This window comes from Eleutherodactylus coqui, chromosome 2 (genome assembly GCF_035609145.1).
Source record: "Eleutherodactylus coqui strain aEleCoq1 chromosome 2, aEleCoq1.hap1, whole genome shotgun sequence".
NCBI classification, from domain to species: Eukaryota; Metazoa; Chordata; class Amphibia; order Anura; family Eleutherodactylidae; genus Eleutherodactylus; species Eleutherodactylus coqui.
Window position 1 is genome coordinate 265,914,478 of NC_089838.1, and position 25,534 is coordinate 265,940,011.

General features: G+C 41.7%; 1 protein-coding gene across 1 annotated transcript in view; it reads left to right on the top strand.

Moving 5' to 3' along the window:
- The window catches only part of CORO2B (coronin 2B), a 49,064-nt gene that overhangs the window by 12,865 nt on the left and 10,665 nt on the right, over positions 1 to 25,534 (top strand). The window contains exons 2-5 of the mRNA XM_066592949.1: positions 19,008 to 19,208; positions 19,830 to 19,946; positions 21,727 to 21,876; positions 22,640 to 22,804. Coding sequence (XP_066449046.1) covers positions 19,008 to 19,208; positions 19,830 to 19,946; positions 21,727 to 21,876; positions 22,640 to 22,804 — 633 coding nt within the window. The remainder of the gene's footprint in view (positions 1 to 19,007; positions 19,209 to 19,829; positions 19,947 to 21,726; positions 21,877 to 22,639; positions 22,805 to 25,534) is intronic.

The window sequence follows — 25,534 nt, forward strand, 5'->3', positions numbered from 1 at the left end:
ACAACCATAAAAGTAGGTGATGATAATTAGCATTGCTAGCACTACAATGTGTTTTAACCCCAAAAAGGGGTGGTCTTCAGGTAAAATCAGAGTGCTAGTCTTCATATGATCCAACATAGCTTGAGTCTCTAAATCCTTAGGATTGTGGTCTCTAAAGACCAACATGCATTTGTTGAAGTTGTGCCCATTTGTTGAACAACTAGCTCAGATCACATTTGTACATATTCTTTTTATCTTTACTATTGTTCAAAACTTCACCTAGATTGCGCCCGTGTATCTCCGTTCCTTTTACTTATTGGGTCTAGTTTTGATTTGTATTGAGAGCAAAAAGTGGCTGCAAAATTTCTCACCCTGAAGCAACTAGCACATCCATGCATTACATAAACAGTTCATTGATTTAAATAAGAACAATGTAATATATAATTTTTCCTGTGGTGGCGCTGTTGGGAAATCGAACACTTGCTAGCAAATTTCTCAACAGTTTATAGCTGATTGTTGGGATTGCCAGTAGTAGGAAAATTTCTAATAAAGACCCTTCTAATAAAAAAGGCATTTCCCAAAGAAGGAAACCTCTTTAATGATGCATTTCAATACACTGCCTGAAATAAGAGTCCAGATTAAGGTTGCCAAATAGAATTTTTCCTTTTTTTGGACAACATACCCAAAAATCACAGATGGACAACATTTTTTATAAACCAATTGTAAAACCAAAAGGATGATGATTACAATTAGAGATGAGCGAACGTGCTCGTTTAGAGCAATTACTCGATCGAGCATCGCTTTTTTCGAGTAACTGCCTAATCGGGCGAAAAGATTCCGGGGGTGCCGGGGGTGAGCGGGGGGGGTTGCGGGGTGGAATGGGGGGGGAAGAGAGAGAGCTCCCCCCTGTTCCCCCTGCTACGCCCCGCTCCACCCCGGTGCTCCCCAAATCTTTTCGCCTGAGTAGGCAGTTACTCGAAAAAAGCGATGCTCGATTGACAATTGTCCTAAACGAGCACGTTCGCTCATCTCTAATTACAATCATAATGGCCTGCTAAAGTACCACCAACCTAATCTTTACTCCTTCCAAATTTCTTCTGGCCTAGTGCTAAACTCTGTTGCTCCCTAAGATTTGCAGTTTTCATGTATTGGTATAGCCTGAATAAAAGGTCTCATAGTATGCCCTTTAGGTTTAAATCTCATGCTTGCACCCATTCATAGATTTTTATTACTTTTAATAATAAAAATTGGCTCACTACCTGATAATGTAGACACATATTTTTTGTACTGGTTGACACTTTTCCATAATGTGTTTTTGTCCTAGTTTACTTTGAAAGCACTTATTTAGACTGATGCATTAGATGACACATGGAAGACGTATTACAGGATCAGTGGATGTATCCTCCTGACAGATTGATATGTAGCACAGACTGATCAAGAGCGAAGTTTTTCTCAATCCTAATTTTCAAAATCTGAATTTTTTGAGTTGTATAATCATCTAATCAGTTTTTGATTGGGACAATATCACCATGCTGTAACCTTGGAAACAAGGCTTTTCTTGATTCATTTTGCTATATATATGCTCCCATTCCTATGAAAGTTGCTGCTGTGATATTCCCTGTTCACAGTCACTCATATACTATATGTGGATAGTGACTTAGAGGGTCAAGCACAGTAAAGGTGGCCCGTACCTTAGATATATATCAGCGGAGCCTGACAATTTCCGCTGATCACCTAATGTGTACAGAGGCCTCAAAACTCTCCCCAGACAGCAGATCAGGGGAGGAAATGATCAGGCCGTTGGATTTCAACTTCCCAATCTATTTGTTTTCGGGAGATAAGCCATTGCCTAAAGTGTCTGACAGCAACTTTCTGTCTTCTCTAGATTCAGAGCACATGCACACTTGGCTGAGCCAAGCACACGTGTATGGGGTGTCAAGCAAAATAGCTGTCGGTGAAATTATTGTTCAACCGCAGCTATCTAATGTGCATGAGCAGTCTAGAAGATATTTTCCATATTAATGACTTTCTCACTTGCTTGTCCTTTCTGAGATACATAGGTTTTGCACATATCATTACAAATAAGTCACATTGCATATTCCATCACTGTATAACCATCAGCAAATCTGCAACCCATTAGTAGCAGTCATTTCTTTAGGTAGGATATAGTCTTACAGGGGAATTATGCATGCACAGCAGAAACATGCACTTATGTAGCATGAAGTGAGATGCTTAACAGCAATTTGCTTACAACTACTGCTTACACTGCACATTTGGACAGATTGGAGATTTATGAAACTGTCTAAAGGAAAAGGGTTTGCTGATGAGACGAAAACTGCGCAATAGGGTTGATACTCCTGGTGGGTCTTGAACATGGGGAAAGATTTGTCCTTGCTACATAAATGGTCAAAACAATGGAAACTGCAGTTCAATATTTCCAAATGTAAAATAATGCACGTGGGAAAAATAAATCCTCGAACTGAGTATCCTATTGGCTGTTCTGTGTTATCCAGGATTGCAGATGAGAAGGATTTATTGGTTCTGATTTCTGATAGCCTCAAAATGAGTCCACAGTGCAGTCAGATAGCATGGAAAGTAAGTAGGCTATACCTTTAGCTCTGCTGCACAGCTAAAGGTATAACCAGTTGAAAGAGGGAGATTGTGATCCCGTTGTATAGAGCTCTAGTCATAAGATATTTGGAATACTGTCTTCAGTTCTGGAGACCTCCTTTCCAGAAGGACATTGATAAACTAGGACAAGTCCAAAGATGGATTACAAAAACGATGGAAGGTCTCAAGATCAAAATTTATCAGGAAAGATTTAAACACTGAAGCTTGGAGGAAAGAAGGAAAGGGGGACATGATGGAAACCTTTACATATGTCACAGGAAAAAAGAAGGGAGAGAGGGACATGATGGAAACCTTTATATATGTTAAAGGAGGGAAGAAGGGAGAGGGAGGACATGATGGAAACCTTTACATATGTTACAGGAAAAAAGAAGGGAGAGAGAGGACATGATGGCAACCTTTGCATATGATACAGGAGGGTAGAAGGGTGACACGATAAAAACAATTAAATATGTAATATGTTAAGAGGTAAAAAGGTTTAAGAGTAAAGTGTTTTTATTAGAAAGCTAAACACTAGAACAAGGGGGCACAACCTGAGATTAGCTGGTGCAGAGCTCAAAAGCAATATCAGGAATTATTATTTTATTGACATAGTAGTAGCTAAGCATAGATCAATCCTAAGAGAGACATAAAAAGGAAATAATATAACGGCAGACTAGATGAACAGTGTGTGGGGTTTTTTTCTGCTGTAAATTTTCTATGTTTCTATGGGCAACCAAGACAGATTTTGCATTGGGAGCTAGGATCTTCGAAATACACCTCTATTAATTTCAATTGCATATTAGATCAGCAAACAGGTAGGTAGGTAGAGCAGTTTGCAAGTTCATCCTATAGGCTCCAAACTCGTCTGGCCGCCGTTTTGAAAACGTAATCTTCTCTGTCAGCTTTGACATATATAGGATAAGCCTCTTAGAGGTGGAGGGAGATAAGAGAGTACCATGGGTCAAGTCTTAGTGTTAGGAGTCACTAAAAGATAAGCGATTTGGCCTTACTACAGCCTGACAAAGACTGCTCTATTTTCATTTGATGATTGTCTCCGAGGGGATAAATTTAGGGTTTGCGAAAGCTCGGAGCAGGTAGCTGGCACAGACTCAGCTGATCTTCATCCAAATTTTTATCTCTGCAGATTCTTTTTTCTGCTACTTGGTCTGGAAATTTCCACTGGTATTAAGAATCAAAATTAAGAGGTCAATGGAAAGTAGATACTAAAGCACGTAGCTACCTGCCCAGAAAATGAGATCTTTAAGCTGCTTTATTTTTGTGAATGACTGAAGCATTAATTTCAGTTTGAAGTTATAAAGGACACATTATAAGGGCTCATTGTGAAATACTGAAGAACGACAGCAACATAATATAATTAAAGGGGTTGTCCGAGTTAAGGAAACCCCTGTCTATGGGTACCCTATGCATTAAAATAAAAAATCAGCAGTTACTCTATCTCTGCTCCCCCACCAGTTCCTGCCACCGGTTTCAGGTTTCGTTATCTGTTTACAGCTATGACATCTTGTAAACCGTCTGTAGTAGCCAATGACAGTGCTCAGCCATGATCGCTGGACACTGTCATTGGCTGCTGCAACTTGTTTGCAGAGAGGCTCAGCAGTGGTGTAGCTATAAAGGTTGCAGGGGTCAAAGTTGAGACCTGACCCTAAATTGGGGGGCCCATAGGACCCCCTCGCCACAGTGTGATGTCTTCTGTGTGCCCCCTGTCCATTCAGTGGCGTATCATTTCAAACTTGCTTCCACCGCCCACTGCTCACTGACAGCCTGGCAGCATGGAGCCAAATCGTCCTCCCTGTTTGCAGCACAGCAGCGCACTTCCTTTCACTGTGAACAGCTACGTGACTGAGCAGCGCCAGTGGGGGGTGACAGGAAGTTTGCGATAATGCACCGCTGGGTGGACAGAGGAGTTATGTTTAAGGGACCACATTTTGGGGCACTATGACCATAAGCAGTCACATTTGGGAAAACTTGTTATAAGCGGTCACATTTGGGGGCATTATTGCTAAAGGGGCTACATTTTGGGGCACTTATTATAAGTGGCAACATCTGGGGCATTATTACTAAAGGGGCTACGTTTAGTAATAAAGGGGCTACATTTAGAGACACTGTTACTAAAGGGGCCACATTTGCGGGCAATATTACTAAAGAAGCTTTATATGGGGGCACCATTACTAAAGGAGACACATTGCAGGGCAATATTACTAAAGGGGCTATATTGGGGGCGCTATTACTAAAGGGAGCACATTTGGGGGTATTATTACTATATGGTGGCACTATCATTACTATTAAATGCCATATCCAAGTCATTTTTTTTCTGATTTGATGCCTGCAAATATTTAAAGATCCTATACTTGCCTCTCGTTATTCTATCATGATACGGTGGTAATATGGAGCATGGGGGGGGGGGGGGAATCAGCATGCAAAGTGAGATAATGGAGACCAGAGGACAAACAGAGGAGAGGTGAGTAACTGCTGTTTTTTTTATTTTAATGCATGGAGCACCCATTGACAGGGGGTTTCCTTAACTCCTATATGCATGGCTATTACTTCTGAATATATTACAATGACCTACAAGGGCAAAGATTGCTGTTTATTCTCAGTGGTGCATAAAAGAGGACCTGACAGCTCTCCTGATGTGTCTGCATTAATAAACACTTGTTTTCCCCATGAAATAACAATTTTGGCGCATCTTTTCGTTGGACTCTGCTGAAGATGGACCTATATATTCTCAGCTGGATATTGCCATTCCCATTGTCGATTGGTAGTAGTTTTATATGGTCTCAGCACTGACTGTACAGTGTCAGAGTGTACAGACATATCCTCTTCTAAGGCTTTCTTCATGCATATTTTAAACTGTGCTTATGTTTTGTTTTTTAAATACATTTGTAACATACGTCTTTCTTATGGCTTTTTAATGTCCTATAGAGAAGCCTATGGGAAAAGTGCTGAAAAAAAAATACCATGTCTAGAGCATGTGTGTTTAGAAAAAAAACACACCTGCCCTTCCCCTGTCGCCCCCCCAAAAAAGCTACAAACCAAAATGCATTGCTTGTAGTGCCTTCCATATTTTTCCCTATAGACTTCAATGAAGCATCTGATCACCAAAAAGTGAACAAAAGACATGTGAAACCACCCAGAAGAGCTTTTACCAACTGATATTAGTTAATTCTCCAAAGTGCTAAAATATTCCTTTGAGTGGATCAGTCCTCTCTCCTGACATGTCTGTTTTAGCAAATACTCATATTCCCTTTGAAACAGTAATCCTGGAGCATCTTTGCTTAGAACTGTGCATTTCGCTTTTTCTGTTATTCCTCCTGGAAATATATGAATAAGTTGAGAACTGGGCATTAGCATTCCCCTTGTCAATGGGATATCTCAATTTCCACTGACAAGAGAAATGTTAGTGCAAAGATTTGAATTTATTCCTACAATTCCAGGAGGAATAACAAAGGAACAATAAATTATGGAGTTCTAAGAAAACCGCAAACTTTTGTAATATACTTTTCTCATGACAGACTAAGGCCTCATGCTCACGGCCAGGTCGGATTCTGCCTGTGAAATCTAGCAGCGGAATCAGACCTGGCGCCCCCCAGAGACCCCATACTCACCTCTCCGGATCTGCGGCGAGAGTGGCTTCATAATCTGCTTTTTCACTGAATCTCGCATCAGGTGAACATCGCACGATTTTCTCGCCCATGTGAAACCCAAAAAATGGGTCCAAAAATCTTAATGCTATGTGGGAATAGATAGGGCAAGGTCTATCTTCCCACAGGTTTTTTTTTTCAAACTTGTGTGCACTAGCACGGAGTTTGAAAAGTCCGAAAAGAAAAAGACCTGCAGAGCCAAGCATAGTTGCGCATAGATTTTGGCACATTGCACTCTATTTGGGTGTATCTAGCTTTGTAGTGTTTAGTGCAGTTAACTGTGTCAGTAATTTCGTGCTATGATACCTCTCTCAACGGGAGGACTGCTGTGCTAGATAGTGAATATGCTGTGTGTATTAGCCTCAGGAACACTTCACTAGGTCATTATTTTAGGGGGCTTTTGGTATGAATATTTAAATGGCCAGGAATATTTAAGACCAAGGTCATTGCAAGCTGAAATTGAATTGTGTTTTAGAAATGCCCATTTTATTGATTTTAAGCTATTATACGGGGCAGTGAAAAGTGGGGCAGTCAATGAAATGTGCTGGAAGCTGTGATGGATAGACAACAATACATACCATGAAAGAGACTGTAATGTCTGGTATTATATGGACTCTTTTTTCTTGAAGACTGTAGAGATTACAATGGATTCATTTTAGAATTAGGGCACACAAAGCTGCACTGTGCCATTACGTAGAGGCAGTGCAGACCTCTTGCACATGGCATATGGTTATGGCTCTTTGCATGCAATTGCAATGAAGCTGTCAGAGATTCATAGTGCTTTTCTGTGGGATTTCATGCAGAATTTATTTTCTGTTCAACTTGCTACTATTCCAACAGAAAAAAATGTCTCCTGCTCCATTGCCATATTATGGAGGTATTCTCTCTTTCAAGTCTAGCTTCAAGGTAAGAATACAACTCAGTGACACCCAAAGTTCCTGCAGCTCTGTACTACTTAGTGTGTTCTGATAAAGCCTAACCATCTTATGTCATGGTATACGATGAAATGTAGTGATTATGTATATAAAATGTATAGTAATATAGCTCTGTCTACAGGTAGTACATTCTTGTGTCTTGTTCTCATGGAATCATGCTTCAGCATTGCCTTTGGGTTTAAAAAATGTTTATTAAACTTTTTCCAATATATAAGTATTAAATATAAAGTATTGTTCAACAATGAGGGGGTAGGGAGTGGTTAGGGGAAAATGGGCAGTGTAGTAAAGTGATCGTCTTGTACATGGTGGAGAAAGTGGAGAGGAGGGTGAGGATACACGGCATAGACATATCAACCCCCCAGAAAATACGTTTCAGGACCCAGAGGGGTAATGGTCCGATAAAGTCTTTGCCTGATTTCCTGAGATATCCGGACTGCGTGTAGCATTAGCTGACAAATTCACTTGTATTCTGGGCCCGGAAGCTGAAATGGGTGAGAACGGGGTGTCCTGTGAGACACCCGCAAGAGCTCTTGTGTACAGGATGCGCCATCAGGGTCCCTCCCTGCTCCTCCAAGGTGAGGTCTCCCCAAGGTATTCCCGAGACACAACCCCTGTCCCGACACCCTGTATCGGCATTGCCTTTTTATGGTACTACAGTTTTTTTTTGGATCTCTTTGTGGTGGTCTAGAGGGGAACCATAAGGCACCAGGGTTTGGGTGCAACTGTAATTTGTGAGCCCTTTAAAGCTATGGTATTAGCTGGTGGTGCAAAGAGGTGCAAATTCCAGGTAGGACTTTGTCTAAAGTTTTAAAGGAAAACTGCTATTTAGTAACTAATGACATTTACAGTATTTTAAAGCTCATTAAATGGAGAATGTAAAGTTTATCTGTAGTCATGTTGACATGCTATGATTCTTACACTTCCCACCATACGCTGGAGTATGGCCCATGTCTATTGAATACACCAAGTGGGCAACTGGCAGGACTGTACACTAAGAAGGGAGGACTTCATATGAAAATCAGAATATGCCTTTTGGTGTGAAGTTTAGGCTTTGTTCGGCTGGGTTCACACAGGGCAGATTTGCCGCGGATTTTCCGTGTAAAATTTCGCTGCGGCAAATCCCCCTGCGGCCTCTAATCCCGGGATTAGCCAGCCATGTGGACAAAATTTGTCAAAAATCTCATCCACACGGGGCGGCCAATCCGTCGCAGAAAAGCCGGGCGGATCCAGCGTTATGGCGCGGATTCAAAAGATGCAGCATGTCAATTTTTTTTCCCCCTGCAGCCTTGCTCTTCTCTATGAGAAGAGAAAGCCGCAGTGGAATCCTGGTGGCAGAACCACTCCAAGACCCACAGTGAAATGCAGCGGGTTTTGAAGCTGCGCTTTTCCAACAGAATTTCCGCGGTTTTTCGGTGCGGGAATTCCGCTGGAAATCCGTCTTGTGTGAACCTAGCCTTAAGGTTCTCCCAGGCTTTTCAGCGCATCATGCCACAAAGAATGCCATTATTGACTGTTAAAGGCAGACATTTGGCATCATCCCTTTAAAGATCAACAGTGCGCAAGTCCTCTATAAATGTATGTCGCCAGGTGATCTTTTGCCTTCCCCGCTAATGCTTTCCATTTTTTGGATTCCATGAGATAGCAATTCCTGCCGCTCTTAACTCAGGAGTCATAGAGTGTGTGTAGCAAAACCTAGTTGGCATTCAATGACTCAGGAATAGAGTAGTGGTAAATTTTCTCATTTGTAACCCGAAGACAGTAAATGACTTTGAACAGGTGATGAACACGTCATTGTTGAAAACCATCAAGTTGCCAGTTGATACATTTGGTCGCTTTCAATGATAATGTTCAGAAGTCGTATCTTCATTTGTAACAGGAGTGAGGCAGTAGCCCACATAAGGTGTAGACGTTGGAAGGTTGCCCTTGACTTCTCCATACGGCACTGGACGTCATGTTCAGCATCTACATCATTTATGATTGTACTACCCAAGTAAAGAAACTGGTCAACTTCTTGCAGAGCCGGTGTTTACAAAATCCGTAAAAAGGTACGGGGAGTGTAGACTTTTTATATCCAGTGTTTTTGTTGGTTTCCTGTAGTTACGTAGAGGTAGAAGAGAAGAAAGTCGGTAATAGAGATGGGGTAAAGCAATATCCTTCTATTGAACCTAATGTGATCTATTCATTTCATGGTCAAATCGGACTATAAACTCAACATCAGGTTTGCAGATTGTAAAGTGGAAACATCTGGAAATGAATCAACTGATTTAGAATAAAGTACAGAATATGCTTATAAGATGACCTATAGTAATGTGGAAATGAAAAAGATTCTGTCAAGGCAAGAATAATGGTAATTTTCTGCATAAGATGTAGAGATGTAGCAAAGTGTAACTTGATTGTAATAACGCTCTGCAACAACTGATCATAAGGCATTCAAAAGCTATTGTTATCTTATCTCAGCACAACAAAAGCCATTGAACAGCAAGTTAAATAGTAAATGAACAGTGCAAAAAAGTTATCATAATGCATTAAAAGTCAAGGTAAATTTTTTCTACATGTGTATCGTGAACAGACAAACAATTCCATTACATTATGATGAGGTCTCGGCATTTGTATTTATTATCAGGGTCCTCTGTCGATACGGGAAGCTGTTGTGGCAACAGGTAGCTTGCATGATGATGAAGCTGAACATTTTCCTGCTGGTTGAGATTTTTCCTAAATATAGAGGGAGTAACGTTTGGCAAATTCTGTCCAGTTGCCCCTGGGCTTAATCAAATTCTCCCGTGGCACAGACCACCTTCTCCTAGGCCTGTCACTGACCAATATCGGCACTGGAAGTTACATGCTACAGCAGCACATGTAAATTCATGGCTGCTGCCAGTGTACGAGGGATCAGCATCGGAGCATAATACAGCAGTGTGTGTTGTGCTTTACTATGAGATTGGCACTATAGATAAGTTGTTCCCCTTCCAATTTCTGCGGGTTTAGACTACGATATAATGTGCATTGGGGCGTTTCGTCTCTCTCCCGAAGCAGATGTAAGGATCGGCAGTTGCATTTCAAGTGCCCAATCCTTTTGTTCTCAGGGAGAAAAGCTGCCGCCTGAAGTGTCTGGCAGTGGCTTTCTCCTCTCTTTACATTCAGAACACATGCATTCTCAGCCAAGTTCAGTGTGCATTTTCATAGGGATATTGGGTGAGATAGCAGTTGGCTGAAAGAGCATTTGGCAGACAGCTGTCCAATACCTTTATACTGTGGGATAAATAACGAGGTTGCCAGATAAAAGGTGTCCTTTAATGATAGAAATCTATGGCATATCTATTTATATGCCATATGTGTTCTATTGGCGGAGGTCCAACCGCTAACACTGCAACACCCCATAGGGGTACCTCGTACACTTAACCTTCCCAGCTCTTTACATTAGTTAAGTGCTGTCTCGTCATGGCAGCACTTACCAGGCTCTGGTCCCAGAGGAATGACACAGCCAAGGCGAGAGCAGGATTGCAGGTCAGCTTCCACACCCCTAGGATAGAGAATGCCAATAAACAAGTTGATGGGGGTAGTAGTAATCATCACTTGTGACGCAACCGTTCCCACACACTGGTATGCTCTGCAGTGGAGAAAACAACACAGACTTGTGTATAGTATCTCGGGTCCCCAGGAACGGTTAGGGCCCGGTATAACTTTAAAAAAGTTTATTAATTAAGTAAACAGATATTAAAGGCAATGCAGCTACAATTTTCTTTAAGTCCCAGCAGGCTAGAGCTCCGAAGTCAGGGAGGATACACAGGATAAGAAACAGTCGTACAGTCCACTTTATCTGTACGGCACCACTCCTGGACTGGAAGCACTCAAGAGGAGGAAGGGGGTAGGGGTCATTCCGCAGACTCTCTGGCAGACAATTTATTTAACGCAAAAGACTTAGCAATAACACCCCGCACGGCAGACATGTGGGTGTGTCTCTGTAGAGTACCTGTGTGCGGTGATCCAGACTTTGGACAGCCGCACAGGAAAAGCCTGTAGTGTGGACTGGTACCTGTGCGATGGGTTCCTCTATACAGAACTCTCTCGCTCTCACTCGCTACGGCATATCTCTCCTCTTCCTCCATCTTCACCTACATGGAAGCTGAAGGTGCTTCCATGTGGCTCTGTGTTGGCACTCTCTCAGTAGACAGGATAAAAGACAGACCTCTTCCCGCTCTCAAGCACTCACATTTATACCCTCACTCTCACTACATGACATGACAAACTGATACATTTACATGCAGGCAATGATTTTATTACTGTTAACCTCTCAAGGACCACAGCTGTGCAACACACACACTGGATGTGACAGGGCAAGCTTTGCACAGTGCATCTACATAGAAGAAAATGTATGACATTCATGGAGGGGGCCAGAATGGTGATCTGGGCCACTACAACACCTCTTTAGTCTGAAGAATGGGAAACCTGACCTCCTGTTTCCAGTGTACAAATGACAGCACATTTGTATTAATGTCATTGTGAGAAACAGTCAAGAGAGTGTGCCTTTCTCAGAACTGGTGATGCTCCCATTGGTCGTTCCCCCAAGAGCAGAGTAGTAAAGAGTTGAGTTTACATCTACTGTATTCATTCCTTGTTCATTTCAAAGGTGGGTGGCTGTTGGGGGTGTCATTTAACTCGTCCATCTCAAGCAGCAGAAAAGCTAGAATTGCCCCTAAGTATGTTGTATATTCTGTGTGGGGGACAGTTTAACGTTAACTTTAACTTTCTAAGCATTTGTATTTCCTAAGAAAAAGGCCAGATTGGCAGTACTCCCGTCTCCCCATGCTATATAAGTAGCTGTGTACTCCGCATAGTTCAGAGTATGGTTGCATTCCGCCTGCAGTCTTTTCTGGCTCCCTGTCAGTGTTTGGCACAGATCTGAACAACCCCCTCACCCAGCTGCAGCTCTATAGAAGTCTCTGAATAGGATCTTTCTCTGTCTTTCCGTCTGCATCGGCTTCTGTTCGCTCTGCCATCATTACAAGCCTTTCATAACATGCAGCTTTAGAGGCAAGACAAGAAGGGGGCTGCTTGTTGCCAGCTCTCAGATCTGTACTAAATTCATATTACAGACCCGGAGCTGATGAGAGTCAGATCATACACATGGAGTATGAATTAGAGGAGGCTTTATTCCACTCATTCTTATTGTGCAATCAACTGGCTGGAGCAAAGAACAAAGTATTAACAGACCCAAAAATAGACTACGGTTGGGATTTTCTCATTCATTTCTTCTTATTTACTAGAATAGTGCCACTATTGTAGATGGCTGTGTCTGGTATTGCAGGTCAGCAACAATTCAAAAATAATTTGTAGTTTGTAGTTGCATCTAGGATCTCAGGCTTGGCTACGTAAATCTAGAGAGAGACTCATTTAAAGCCAACGTGTAAAACGAGAGATGTTATACCGGGTGATTTCTCTCTAGGAAACCCAAATATTCCACAATAAGGGCTCATTCATACGACCATAATTTTGGTGCATATTACGGCCACGATGCACAGCTGCGTGCAGCAAGTATGGTAGTCCTGCCTAGGAGGCTATCTCATTAGTAAAGAAAATAACAGATATAGAGTACACGTTCACATGTAGTGGAAAGTCCACACCAAAATCTGCACCAAACAGATAGGCTCACCACGAAGAATCGCGGCATGCCGCGATTTAGATCCCGCAAGTGTAGGATCGCTATGATTCTCCGCCTGTGGACGCTGCGACTGCGCTTTTTATAGCAACGCTATGGAAAGTGTTCATTGCATTACCTGCGGCCGGATTATTGCCGCGGGTAACGCAATGAACAATCGCCCATGGACAGGTAGCCTTAGTCGGTGACTTTTAAGAACCAGAAGCCAAGTGTGTACATGAGAAATACCGCTATTTCTGGCCAGTATGAGAAAATAAAACGCCTCTCTGCTATTTCTCACTCAGCTTCTCCTCTCTATAGACTACTATGAGCAGCAAGTAATGCGAGCTGTTAGCCCGTCTTCTCTGCAAAAATGAATTTCGGCAGTTTTTCAGAGTGAGTGAACAGTTTAGGAGAGAAGTAAGAGGAGGAACGGACCCTGATAAGTGGAGAAAGAAGCATTTTTCTCTATAAATTACAAAGTTTCTTCTAGTCTCCTGTACTATTGATTTAGACAACGTTTGTTGAAAACTCAATGTCTATGTAAATTACTGCAGAATCTGTATATCTAATGTGTATCAGACTGCTTTCATGTCTCTATGATCCAGTTGAATTATTATGAATTATTATCCTTTGCTATGGAAACAACATTTCTGTGAGACTTCCTTTCTATCTGACTGTGGGCCATTAAGCAGTATTTCACCAGTTCTCAGATCTTATTATTCCAGTTAATTACATAAGATAAGTCATTTCCTACTAGACAGGTCTGTATGTTTCCAATATGCCATAATACATTTGTCTGATGGCCAAGGCTACAGCAGTAGATGGCAATGGGGTGTTATCTATCTTCACTCAACAATACCCCTCTTGTTGTATCATCTTCCATCATGTCATGCCGTATTGGCGCTCATCTCTACTTCCCTGACTAGCAGATTGAGGATGCAGTGCCACTGCCTGCTTTGCTTCCTGGATTTACATCCCATTACAGAGTACAGTTTCTACCTTAGGGAGAGTTAGAGCACATGGAAAATAATATGCCTAGAGATACAGCTTGTAGTAAATATACAGTATGTTCTTCATCTAAAGTCACATGCATCTCGTGAATTTTTCATTAGTCTGTACCAAACTATCTTCTGACTGTTGTGTTGTGAAAGTTGATGCCATCATATAGATCTAGGGAGCATTCATATGGGCCACTTTGGTAAAAAAAAAAACCACACACAACCACATCTGGAAAAAACATATGCCTTTTTGCCACAATTTTGCTGCGTTTGCATTTAAAAACCACGGCACCATTGGAATTTTGTCTGCTAATAGACTCTGTAGAAGCATTGTTCTGTTTTCCGATTTGCATAAATAAAAATTTACCCATTCTGGCCCACGTCATAGGCTTCTCATCCACTCAAACCAGCAACCTACTGCACACTGATGAGGGGCAAAACCCCCAAAACAGTCTGTCTGTACATGGTTGTCTTTTCCTTCTGGAGAAGACTCTGACTTTGGCTTATATTTCCAGTTTTTGTTACAACGCCAGTTAAAAGGTCTGACATTGACTTGTAGGAAATCTACGTTCTAATAGGTGGCGCTGTAGAGGCATGGTTCCATCTCCCTATTTGCATAAACAGTGACAAAACTGCACCATTTTTTCTGATGTGGTTTTGGGCAGTTTTTCTGCAAATAAAATGCCCGTGTGAATGCATGCTACTAATCATAATGTGACTCCAATTTAAACACAAATCCTGCTCCTTCCCAGACATACTCTATAAGAAAGTAGATGGCGGGGACTTCTCTACAAGTGTTTTATGTATTGTATCTGGCGGAATATGGCATGCTTTAAATGTTTCTACTTATTTTACACATTTGTATAGTGCATACTTATTCTGCAGCACTGTACATCATTTGTTGCCCTTATTGGGACTCTGTCTAAATTTGCTTATTAGCATGTTTTTGGAGTGTGCGTGGGGGAGGGGATGGGGGGGGACTAGAGTACCCGGAGGAAACTCATACAAATCCATGTAAGTGTGGGATTTTAACCCAGGACCCCAGCTCTAGCGCAGCAGTGCTAACCACTAAGCCAACAGCTGTCTCAGACATTGCATAATTCATAGGATTGTAAAGCCAAATGTTTCATTTCAAATATAGCGCACTGTATCATTAGATGCTGGTTAATCTTGCCTAATGGATACAGGATCTTGTAACATAGATTTTGGTTTTGCAAAAATACGATTAAAGGAAATCTGTCACCTAGAAGTAGCATCCTGGACCAATCCTAACCAACGATGTGGGATAATCAGAAGTCTAAGCATACTTTCTTATTTTTGACAGTCGCTCAAATGCCTGGAAATCACAATTATAAATGGTTCACTTGCTGTGCTGGCGTGGTCTCCCTCCCCGGGGTGGGCTCACTCCCCTTCCATCATAAACCAGACCTCTTGACTAACGATTAACATCTCCAACTCCCTTGAATCGGAGATGCTATGTGTTCCAGATATTGCAATTGCATTGCACATCCGGAAATTGGCACATGTGTAGTGACGTATCCTATTATGATGATCGGCCTCCCTGATGTATGTTCTGATTCCAGAAAGCACAAGTGCCATGTATGAAAAGTATGGCGGCTCCAGCTCAAGGATACTGGAGACACCAATCATTAGCAAAGGAAAGTGGTTTACACCAATGGAGTGGAAGAAAGCATGTAGCAGTACAGTAATCCCAATGGACGGTTTACAGCTAATTAGCATACGCCCATGCCTCAGGAAAATGTGAATTTTAGGGCATTGGACTCACTACGAAAAATTAGCATGGTTAGACCACTCTGTATATCATCGATTTTAGGATTGGTTTAGTATGCTAATTCTATATGACAGACTTCAACCCCTTACAAGTGCCATACATGTATGGGTAAGAATGATTTGGAAAAATTAGGATAGCGCTGCCAGAGTGTACTGAGAAATCGTGAAGCAGATGTAAATGCAAAAATTATATCTCACTCACCCGGTGTCTAGTGAAGATCCTGTTTATTAGGATCCTCACTAACACTACTTGTCCAGGTTCTCTTATAGATATGTGTGCGCCTGTGCCTTTTATCCCCTGGTGTCCTGCTGGGCCAGTCAGCTGGGGAGCCGCGTTCCTCCTCCGTCTCTCAAGCAGAGAGCCGCTCAATCCAAATGCATGCAAACCAAAACAAAATAGGTCCGCGCTCCGGGAATATGGCACTTCGATACTTTAATCTCCACAACGCGTTTCATCCCTTTAAAGGGACTTTTTCAAGCATTGTATGATGGGGGCTCAGAAGCCAAGTCTGCTCCATACTTGGTGGGTGTTGGCTGTCTTTGACAGCCGATGCCTGACTGCAACAGTTGGGATCGTAAATAACTCTGATCTCGGCCATTAACAGTTTACATGCCACCGTCAGTACTACCAGTGGCATTTAAATAGCCTGACAGAGCCATTTAGTCAGATGATCGTTAGTTCAAGTCCCCTATAGGAAATAAAAACAGGTCAAAATAAGATGAATAAAGTTTTGTTTTAATTGATACATTAAAAAAATCTTAAATTTAAAAAACCTTTCCCAGTCATCGAATCAAAATACAAAACAAATTGGTAGCACTACATCCATAAAAATCCAATTTATTAAAGTATTACTTTATTTATTCCACACAGTGAACAATGCCAAAACTGAGTTTTTGTCACCCCCATCGCCAAGAAAAAAAATTTAATAAAAAATGATCAAAAAGTCATATGTATCCCAAAATGGTGCCAATAAAAACTACACTCGCTCTGCTAAAGGGCTTATTCAGACGGCATATATCAGTCGGGTTTTCACGCCTGGCCGATATACGCTGCCCCTCTCTGCAAGGGGAGGAGACAGGACGGGAGCTAGTGCACTGAGCCCCTGCTTTTCCCCCCTTGCCACTGTTTGCAATAGGGGGGGGGGAACAGGGCGGAGCTAAGTTCAGCCCCATCCCGCTCCTCCTCATTGCAAACAGTGGCGAGGGGTGGAGAGGGGCAGGAGCTCAGTGCACTAGCTTCCGTCCCGTTCCGCCTCCTCCCCTTGCAGAGAAGGGCAGCGTATATCGGCCGGGCGTGAAAACCTGACCGATATACGACCGTCTGAATAAGCCCAAAAAATGAGCCCTTACATCTCAAAAGATTGGGACAGAAAACTATTTAGAAAAAAAAAAAAGGAAATATTTTAAGTATTGTGGTACAACATAAAAAAAACTATATAAATTTCGCACAACCGTGATTGTACTGACCCATAGAAAAAGATAACATGTCATTTATACCATATCATGAACACCGTAAAAGCTTTAAAAAAAAACTAAAAATAACCCTGAAGTGTTGAAATTGCGTGTCTTTCCATTTCACCTCACTTAAAAAATTTTTTAGGTTTTCCAGTCCTAGTAGAAAACAAGCCTCATGCGGCTATGTCACTGGAAAAGTTCAAAAGTTATCTTTTTTTTGAAAGTGGGGATGGAAGTGATGAAGAAATTGTGGATTGATTACTAAAATGCCTCTGACTTTTTATAGCTTTAGCTTTATATTGCACTAAGGCTACAACATGTGACCATTTAACCCTTCGATGTTGTGGTCAATCATTGCATTGTGTGAGGGATGTAGGATGCAATACGGAGTCATGCTATTTGACTGTTAAAAGGAAATGTTGCTTTCAATGACTGTTAAATCTAAAGATATGACAAATATGAGCTCAGGATGGGGTCTTGCTATTTGTGGGGATCCTTCAGCCCGCTGTGCTTGCCATTGTGTTTGCACATCACTAACAGGAAGGTCAGTCCTGATGACAAAGGAGATAAGAACGAGTCTGGCGTAGTGATGAATGCTATACTAAATGCTGGTGCAGAGGAAGTTTAGTCTAAATATAGAGCATTCTGTACATTTTGGTGGTTATACTATGTTTTTGATAGTGATCTTGAAGCAGATTGTTATACAGGCAATGGTTAATGTTTTGTGTCAGTGGGAGATGCTACAAAGACAGAACCATTCATTGTAAAGAAGTTTGTAGGAAGGGGAGTAACAGGAGGGTAAGGGGCAATAGACAGTGAAGCTTTTGTCACCCCTCACCCTAAGGCACAGTGAATTCTTGAACATGCCTGTGATACAGACCATGCTTTCATCAAGGGTACTCAGGGTCAGGACTAAGCTGACCTTGAGCCACATGCTTGAATGTCATACATCACCATGCAACATGGATTATTCTTATAAGGAGCTCATATTTCTAGAAATAAATGAAGAGATGGAGTACTGCGCATCCAGCAGACCCAGAAAAACATTGTCTAAATGTGAAAAAAGGGAATGGGTAGAATGATCATATTTAAATTAACCACTGGTCTTGGACATACAATGATGGCTGACTAGCAGATACACACTGTGAGATTGCGGGGTTTTTTTTTCATGCGCGGATGATTCACAGTGCATCCGCGTGTGAAAAAATGGAATCCGCGATCTCCCGCAAGCAAAAATAAATTTTATTGTTGATCTGCAGTGCATCCACTGCGGATATCCACAAGAGAAATCGGCACAGGCCGTGGACATACGGCCAAGGCCTCATGTCCACGGGCACGCACGGATTCCCAGTGCAGAAGCCTGCAGATTCTGCAAGACAGTTTTTCTCGACTCCAGTTCTCTGGGCGTAACTAAAGGCTTAGGGCCCCCTCTATCTGTATCTGTACCCGTACCCATACCTAAACCATCCTGCACAGAGGCATAACTTGAAGCTTCTGGGCCCCAATGCAAAACCTGTAACAGGGCCCCCAACTATAATGCTTTATTCAAAGTACTGGGCTCTATATGGAGAAGAGAGGCCTTATGCGCCCGGGTGCAACCGCATCCCCTGCACCCTCTATAGTTACGCCCCTCCCGCTTGCATACATCCACCTGATGCCTCCATAGAGACTGGAGGCCAGCGTCCTGTGCAAGCACATGGGTCACAAGCCTCTAATCTTCACTGCTCACTGGCTCTTCTTTTTTCTGTGTCTTTGGAATGATTGTGTTTTACATGCTAGGCAGCAGGTAATGCAGAGTTAAGTTGACCATACACATTAGAGATATATCTGCCAAACCTACCAATTTTGACTGGTCCAGAACACCATGATAAAATTATGTGTTTTATCTCATTTAATTGATGCGTGAAAATTTACATGGGTCTAATTGTTTTACCTGCAGATGTCATGGCGTCCGCAGTACCGATGCTCTAAATTCCGAAACGTGTACGGCAAAGTTGCAAGCCGAGAGAACTGTTATGAATGTGTCCCCATTACCAAGAATGTGCATGATAATCCCTTCTGTGCCGTTAACGCCAAGTTCCTAGCCATTGTCACCGAGAGTGCAGGAGGGGGCTCATTTCTGGTTATTCCCCTTCATCAGGTGAGTGTCATAATGAATGTATTCGCATTAAACTTTCAGTTCCTGCCTATAGCTACAATAGTTTTCCAAAACTACAGATTAGCTTGATGGGGTATAACTCAAATTCCTGGTCATGTACTTACCTCTCCATCAAGACAAGATGGTATCTCTGGCCTGGATCTTAGCTGCAACATAAAGTATGGAGATTCCTAAATGCCAGTTGTAGCCTATTGATAATAAATGCGGGAAAATCATGTTGAATTCAATTTCCCAGCATATAGATCAAACGTTTCCAGTCATTCTCGCAATTAATTAGAGCAATTCTGTTAATGACAATAGGAATTAATTTTTGTTTAGCTAATTTAGTAAAATTCCATGGCAGGCAAATATGAATTGCAAATCATTGAACGTACGTAGTTAGTATTTGAGTGGAATAATACAGAAGACACCGTGTATATATCTCTCATCTGTATCATTCAAATACACCCATCACACATTAAAGTATCAAACAATATTAGACAGTACTTTATAATCTGTGTGCAGGTGGAGGGAGGAGCTACTGACAGGTGTATCTGTCTGTCCTCCTCCCCCAGGTCTGCATGGCAGGGGGTTCACCTGTGAAATCTTCTGTGCCTCCCCCAGACTGGACGCATTGAGCCCAATCACCCCAAGGTGTGTGGGCACCAGGGCACTGTACTGGATATTAAATGGAACCCCTTCATTGAGAATGTCATCGCCTCCTGCTCCGAGGACACTTCGGTAAGTCACGCTCCTCATTAGAAAAATCATGACACTAAAATGCTAAGATTTTCTTATTTATTGATTTCTACTTGTAATATACTTAAAGACTATGTACACCTTTTACAATTTTTTTTTGTAATTGGTTTTCATTAAAAATTTCTGATTATTTGATTTCTATGCTTACATTGTTTTTTAAATCACTGCAGACAGCTTCTGAAAAAGGAGAGGGGAGGGGAAGCTGAGTTTGTGTGCATTCATGATAGAGACCAGCTGATCAGTGCTGGGAACACCACCTAACCAGAAACTTGAATGTAGGAGAGCCTGCAAACCAAGTATGAGGCTTTCTATATACATGAGAAGGAAAACTCAATGCACTTTTTTTTTCGCATCATTATTTTCGGCTGGGACTTAATAAGATTTGTGTGTATTGGTTTCTCATGCACAAGGGTTTCCATAACCTTTTAATATATTCAGATAAAGCATGACATAATATATTCATATAGTAAAGGAGAGGCATTCCTCTCCCTTTTATTTTAAAGAGGACCTGTCAGCTCTCCTGACATGTTTGTTTTAGTAAATAGGTGCAGACATGTCATAGATCCTCTTGAAGATGTTACTTAAGTGTTGTCAGATTACAAAATGAGTTTTTAAAATTCAATCCAAATCCGTTAAAACAAGAAAACTGGAGGTAGTTACCCATCCTCTGACCCAGTGATGCAGCACTACAGCCCCACAGTTCTCACGGTCTTTGTTGTGGAATAGACACTATGTGACCGATGCAACCAGAGGCCATGGCAGTTGGATGCCGTTATCCTGGCATATCCGCTCACAGTATCTGAGCGGTAATGCCAGGAGAATGGTTGGTTGTTCCACAACAAAGACTGGGAGAATCACGAGTCTGCAGTGCTGCGTCACCAGGGCTAAGGACTGGTAGGTACTGCTGGTTTTATTGTTTTAACTGATTTGGATCAAATTTTAAATACTCATTTTTCAACCAGACAACCCATGAGGCATTCCAAAGGACAAATCATAAGTACTAATGAGATCATAGATTTCTTCCGCTACAGATAACGCACCTGTATATGAGGACGAGTCAAATTCTACAGCCAGAGTATGGATAATTTTTATTTTAATAATTTTTCAGAAAAGGCAAATATGGTATTTTTCAACAAAATTTCCCTCCTTTTCAATACCCTTTTTGACCATCTTTCAACAAGGTTTTGCATTCCCTCTTTAAAAAGGGTTTTTGACTGAGCTGCAAGCCATGAATGCACCGCCGTCTTCACCTCTTCATCAGACGTGAATCTTCGTTCAGGGGACCAAACAGGGGATAGTCTGATGGGACAAGATCAGGACTATAGGGAAGATGCTTTAATACCTCAACATGATGTTTTTCCTGATAATGTTCCAATACTGGCCCTTGAAAATCCTAGAAAATTGTAAGCATCAATTCTCCAGCTGATGGTTGATTTTTTTTTTAAATTTTTCTTGGCTGGTGTTTGAGGATGTTTCCATTCCATACTCTGCTGTTTACTGTCAAGCTTAAAAAACGGATTAACTGCAGTCACAAATTAACTAATGTAACAATTTCAAACTGCACAGCAGTAACTTGGGAGACAGCGACCTACAACAGAAAGCGCTGATAAGATAGTGTGGCCAACAGAAGTTTTAATATAACTGGAGTGCGGATAAATTTTGACTCGCCCTCGTATCATCTGAGTCTGCTATAAAAAATTTTATATTGTAATTCTGGTACTATAATTAAACATAAGAAACTAAAATGAAATTCTTTCCTAAGGTGAGGGTATGGGAAATTCCAGATGGCGGACTCAAGAGAAACATAACTGAGGCAGTACTGGAGCTCTATGGACACAGTCGAAGGGTGGGACTCGTAGAATGGCATCCTACAGCTAATAATATACTGTTCAGTGCTGGGTATGACTACAAGGTCAGTAATGCTTCAATCTATTGCTTTTTTTTTATGTATTAAATAAAATGCTCCAGATTCATTTGAATGATTATTGCTCCTATGTAAAGCATGTCAGCCATAGTCACTGGTACGGCTGTGGGACGCTTGTTCAACTGACTGTTGTACCATGTAAAGATAACTTTCGGCAAATCCACTATCAGAGAATTACTCTGATTTCTGCTGCAGAGTAATTCAATTGGGCTAATCCATAGATTTCAGTAAGGAATCGGCAGCAATGATGAACATGCTGTGGATCTTGAAATTCGCTGTGCATTATTACATGTGGATTTTTTCCAGTGTGTGAATGGCATATAAAATCTTCGCTTCACTTGTATTAGTGAAAGAATGTCTTGAGATTCTGTCAGGACTTAGGTGCAGACTACCCAACATGTGGACATGGTGATAAGGTCGTTGTACACACGCGACGGTTGTTGGCTAAACAGCCTATTTTAGCAAAACCAGTTGATTCTAAAGGAGGATGGAGCATGTTGGACTTTACCATGTCTGATCATTTTGTTCTCAAGGGAGATTAGCCGCTGCTAGAACTATCTGGTAGCAGCTTGTTCTTCTCTCTCTATTGAGATTGCCTGAACGCTTGGCTGAATGCCTATGTATATGGTGGGTTGGGAGGCATAGCTTTAGACAGAATGGTGGCTATCTAAAGTGCAGGACTAGCTTTAGAGTTTTAGCATTGTTAGGTAATGTTGATTCAGTTTCCTTGATGGTGAACTGTTCTATTCAGATACTGATATGGAACCTTGAAGAAGGGGAAGCTGTGAAGATGATAGACTGTCACACAGACGTTATCCTCTGTATGTCATTTAACACGGATGGAAGTCTATTGGCCACGACCTGTAAGGACAAAAAATTGCGCATACTGGAACCTCGCTCAGGACGGGTGCTGCAGGTAATTACTTGGCATAACTTTATTTTTCTATTATGCTTATTCATCCACTAAGTCAACTTTGAGGGACATTTGTTGGCAAACGTTTCTTAAAGTGGTATTCTGGAAACTGGGCAATATATTTCCTTAACGTTTCCACTCATTGCCATTGTTGCAATCGTCCATCTAAATCATCAAACTGGAGTCCAGCACTTTTTTTTGCGGACCTGCTCCATCGCTGCATTCCAGACAGCTACAGATTTCCATATTGTTATTTAAAATGGGCACCATGGGGTGCAAAAACTACATCTCCCACAATGTCCCGCTGCCAGTTACTGATGAGTGTACATCCACAACTGTACAAACTGTGTCGCCCCTACAGAATGTGAAGGCACTGAGCATGCCTTGACTGGTAAGACAGTGGAAAGTACAGGTCATTGCCGTTAGATACCAATGGAGAACTGAGTGGGGAGGGGGGGGGGACCACAGGTAAAGCAATATCTGTGCCGCTTTGAAAAATAAATTATAACATTATATTGCACAATTACATGTTATCACCTTATGAAGCATATAGCTTTCACTTTGAATTGCTGAAACACCCCTTTAATTTGACATTCATACATTACACCATTTTACAGCATACTAAATAAAAATAGCTTCATAAAAACTTTTGAGGTATAGTAACCCATTTCAGAGCCGTCACTAATTATATGGGGACAAAATATAGGCATAGAGTATGCCCTAAGCCCCTCAACCCCCGATTTGAAACCTAACCAATGCATGCAGTATATCTGCAATAGTTAGCAGTGACGTCACTCGCTCATTCAAATGAGAATCTGCTTGTCTAATAGGACCCTTACTTGGGGCATCAAATTCTGCTTTCCAGCTGTGACATCTGCAAAGGGGAAACAAAAACAGGTTAACAGCTGACAACACACACCGACCGCATTTATGGACCAACCCATATGAGACACGACCGCAAAATATCAATCTGTCTACCAATATAACGTACAGGGGGTTGGAAGAAGGGAAAATGCAGCTTCCAGGTAAGCTGAAGGAGATGACTGTTCCTCCTCCCTAATCTTCCACTTTACCCCTCCTTTGCCCCATTTTTACACCAATCACGGGCAATGCCTGTTCCCACGCAAAATCACTACTCCCCCCTCCCTGCAGGCTGCGGCATTTTCGATAATTTAGCTTGAAAATTTCCAACTTATGTCGACAGTTCAATTTACGTTAACGTGCGGGCATTCAGGTCTTGGGCAAACCCGTGGGCCACCCATGTGGTGTCATATTATGGTATTATGCAATGTTTGTATAGGAGAATATCTTGTTAATATGGCATTGGATGAAATATGCTGCAATTCTTTTCCTATGGGTTTCATACAATAGAATAGAACAATAGGTCTGTATGATTCCTTATGACAGCTCTATACAGTTCAGAGGTCTTACAAAGCCATAACACGAGCGCGTGCATGAACCCTGACTGTAGTCTTCTAAATTTCTAATGCTTGAGGATTTGGCTATAAAATTAAATTTTGGCTATATTTATAGAGTGCGCCAAACAATGTATAGTCAAGTAATTCAGCCATAGGCAGCGTTTCAGTGTCACTAATCTACAGATAAGCCCTTAGTGACGGCCAATATGCCTTTTTACTGACCTCACTAATGGGCTTTTAGTTTGCACATACATCTTTTTACAGCCAGGCTCCTGCTCTAAGCACCAGATGCAGAGAAACCTCACATCCTGGCAGTTTAACCTATTAAATGCTACAATAGTTAGCTACTACTGCATGTAGCCATTAGCACTTCACCCATCAGCACCCCGCAAAATAATTGCATCATAATAATGGGTTCCCATTGCAGCTGGAAACCTAACAAAGGCCTCCATATCTACCATGTAACTCAGCCTATTAGGCCCCGCCTCCGGCAGGGTCTAATAGTCTGCTGTCATAGGCTTAGGAGAATGCACTACATAAGTAATGCAGTGTATTATCCTAGTGATCTGGACCCATCTGACCAGGCAATATTTTTCCGCTGCTCAGTGATGTAATTTTTGCACTCTATTGCCCGCTGGAGTCTTAACATTGTTTCTTTTAGACAGCAATGACACTGGAACTGGTTATCTAGTCTAATAGCCCATCTATGCTAAGAGACCATGAGCTGTGTATGCAGACATGTTAGCTGATGCACCAGCATTGTACTTCGCTGCCATTGGCTTAAGTGTGCACCACCCTTTCATTTGCACGGTTCTTGACATTCTCTTCCGACCCAGTTTGTCTCCAAGTTGTTAAGTACACAGGATCCCCTTCCTTTGGATAGCTTTCCTTGATCACACCATTCTCAGTATACGCTTGACAACTTTGCATGAGGAACCCCTAAAGGTTGGAAGCTTATGAAATCCTGACCCCAGCTAGTGTAACATAGATCACCAGGCCTCAATCAAAGTAGCTCAGACTACTAGATTTTCCCATTCCAATGTGGATTCACACCACAACCGATCCACAGAAAACTTGTCACTTGATTTTATGCTGCACTTCGGGGTCATGTATCTAATTTCTATACAGGAAAGCTACAATTGTGAAAGAGCAGAGATGTCTCATACATAGTGGCCATTCAAAGGCTTTCCCAATATAGATGACATGCAAGTAGAAGTGTATCCGCGTTAATTTTTTTTTTTCAAATTTTGCGCTGGAAACCTCCGTTCACAGTGTACTAAATGTTATTTTTAATATGACCCTCTTCATTATCCTA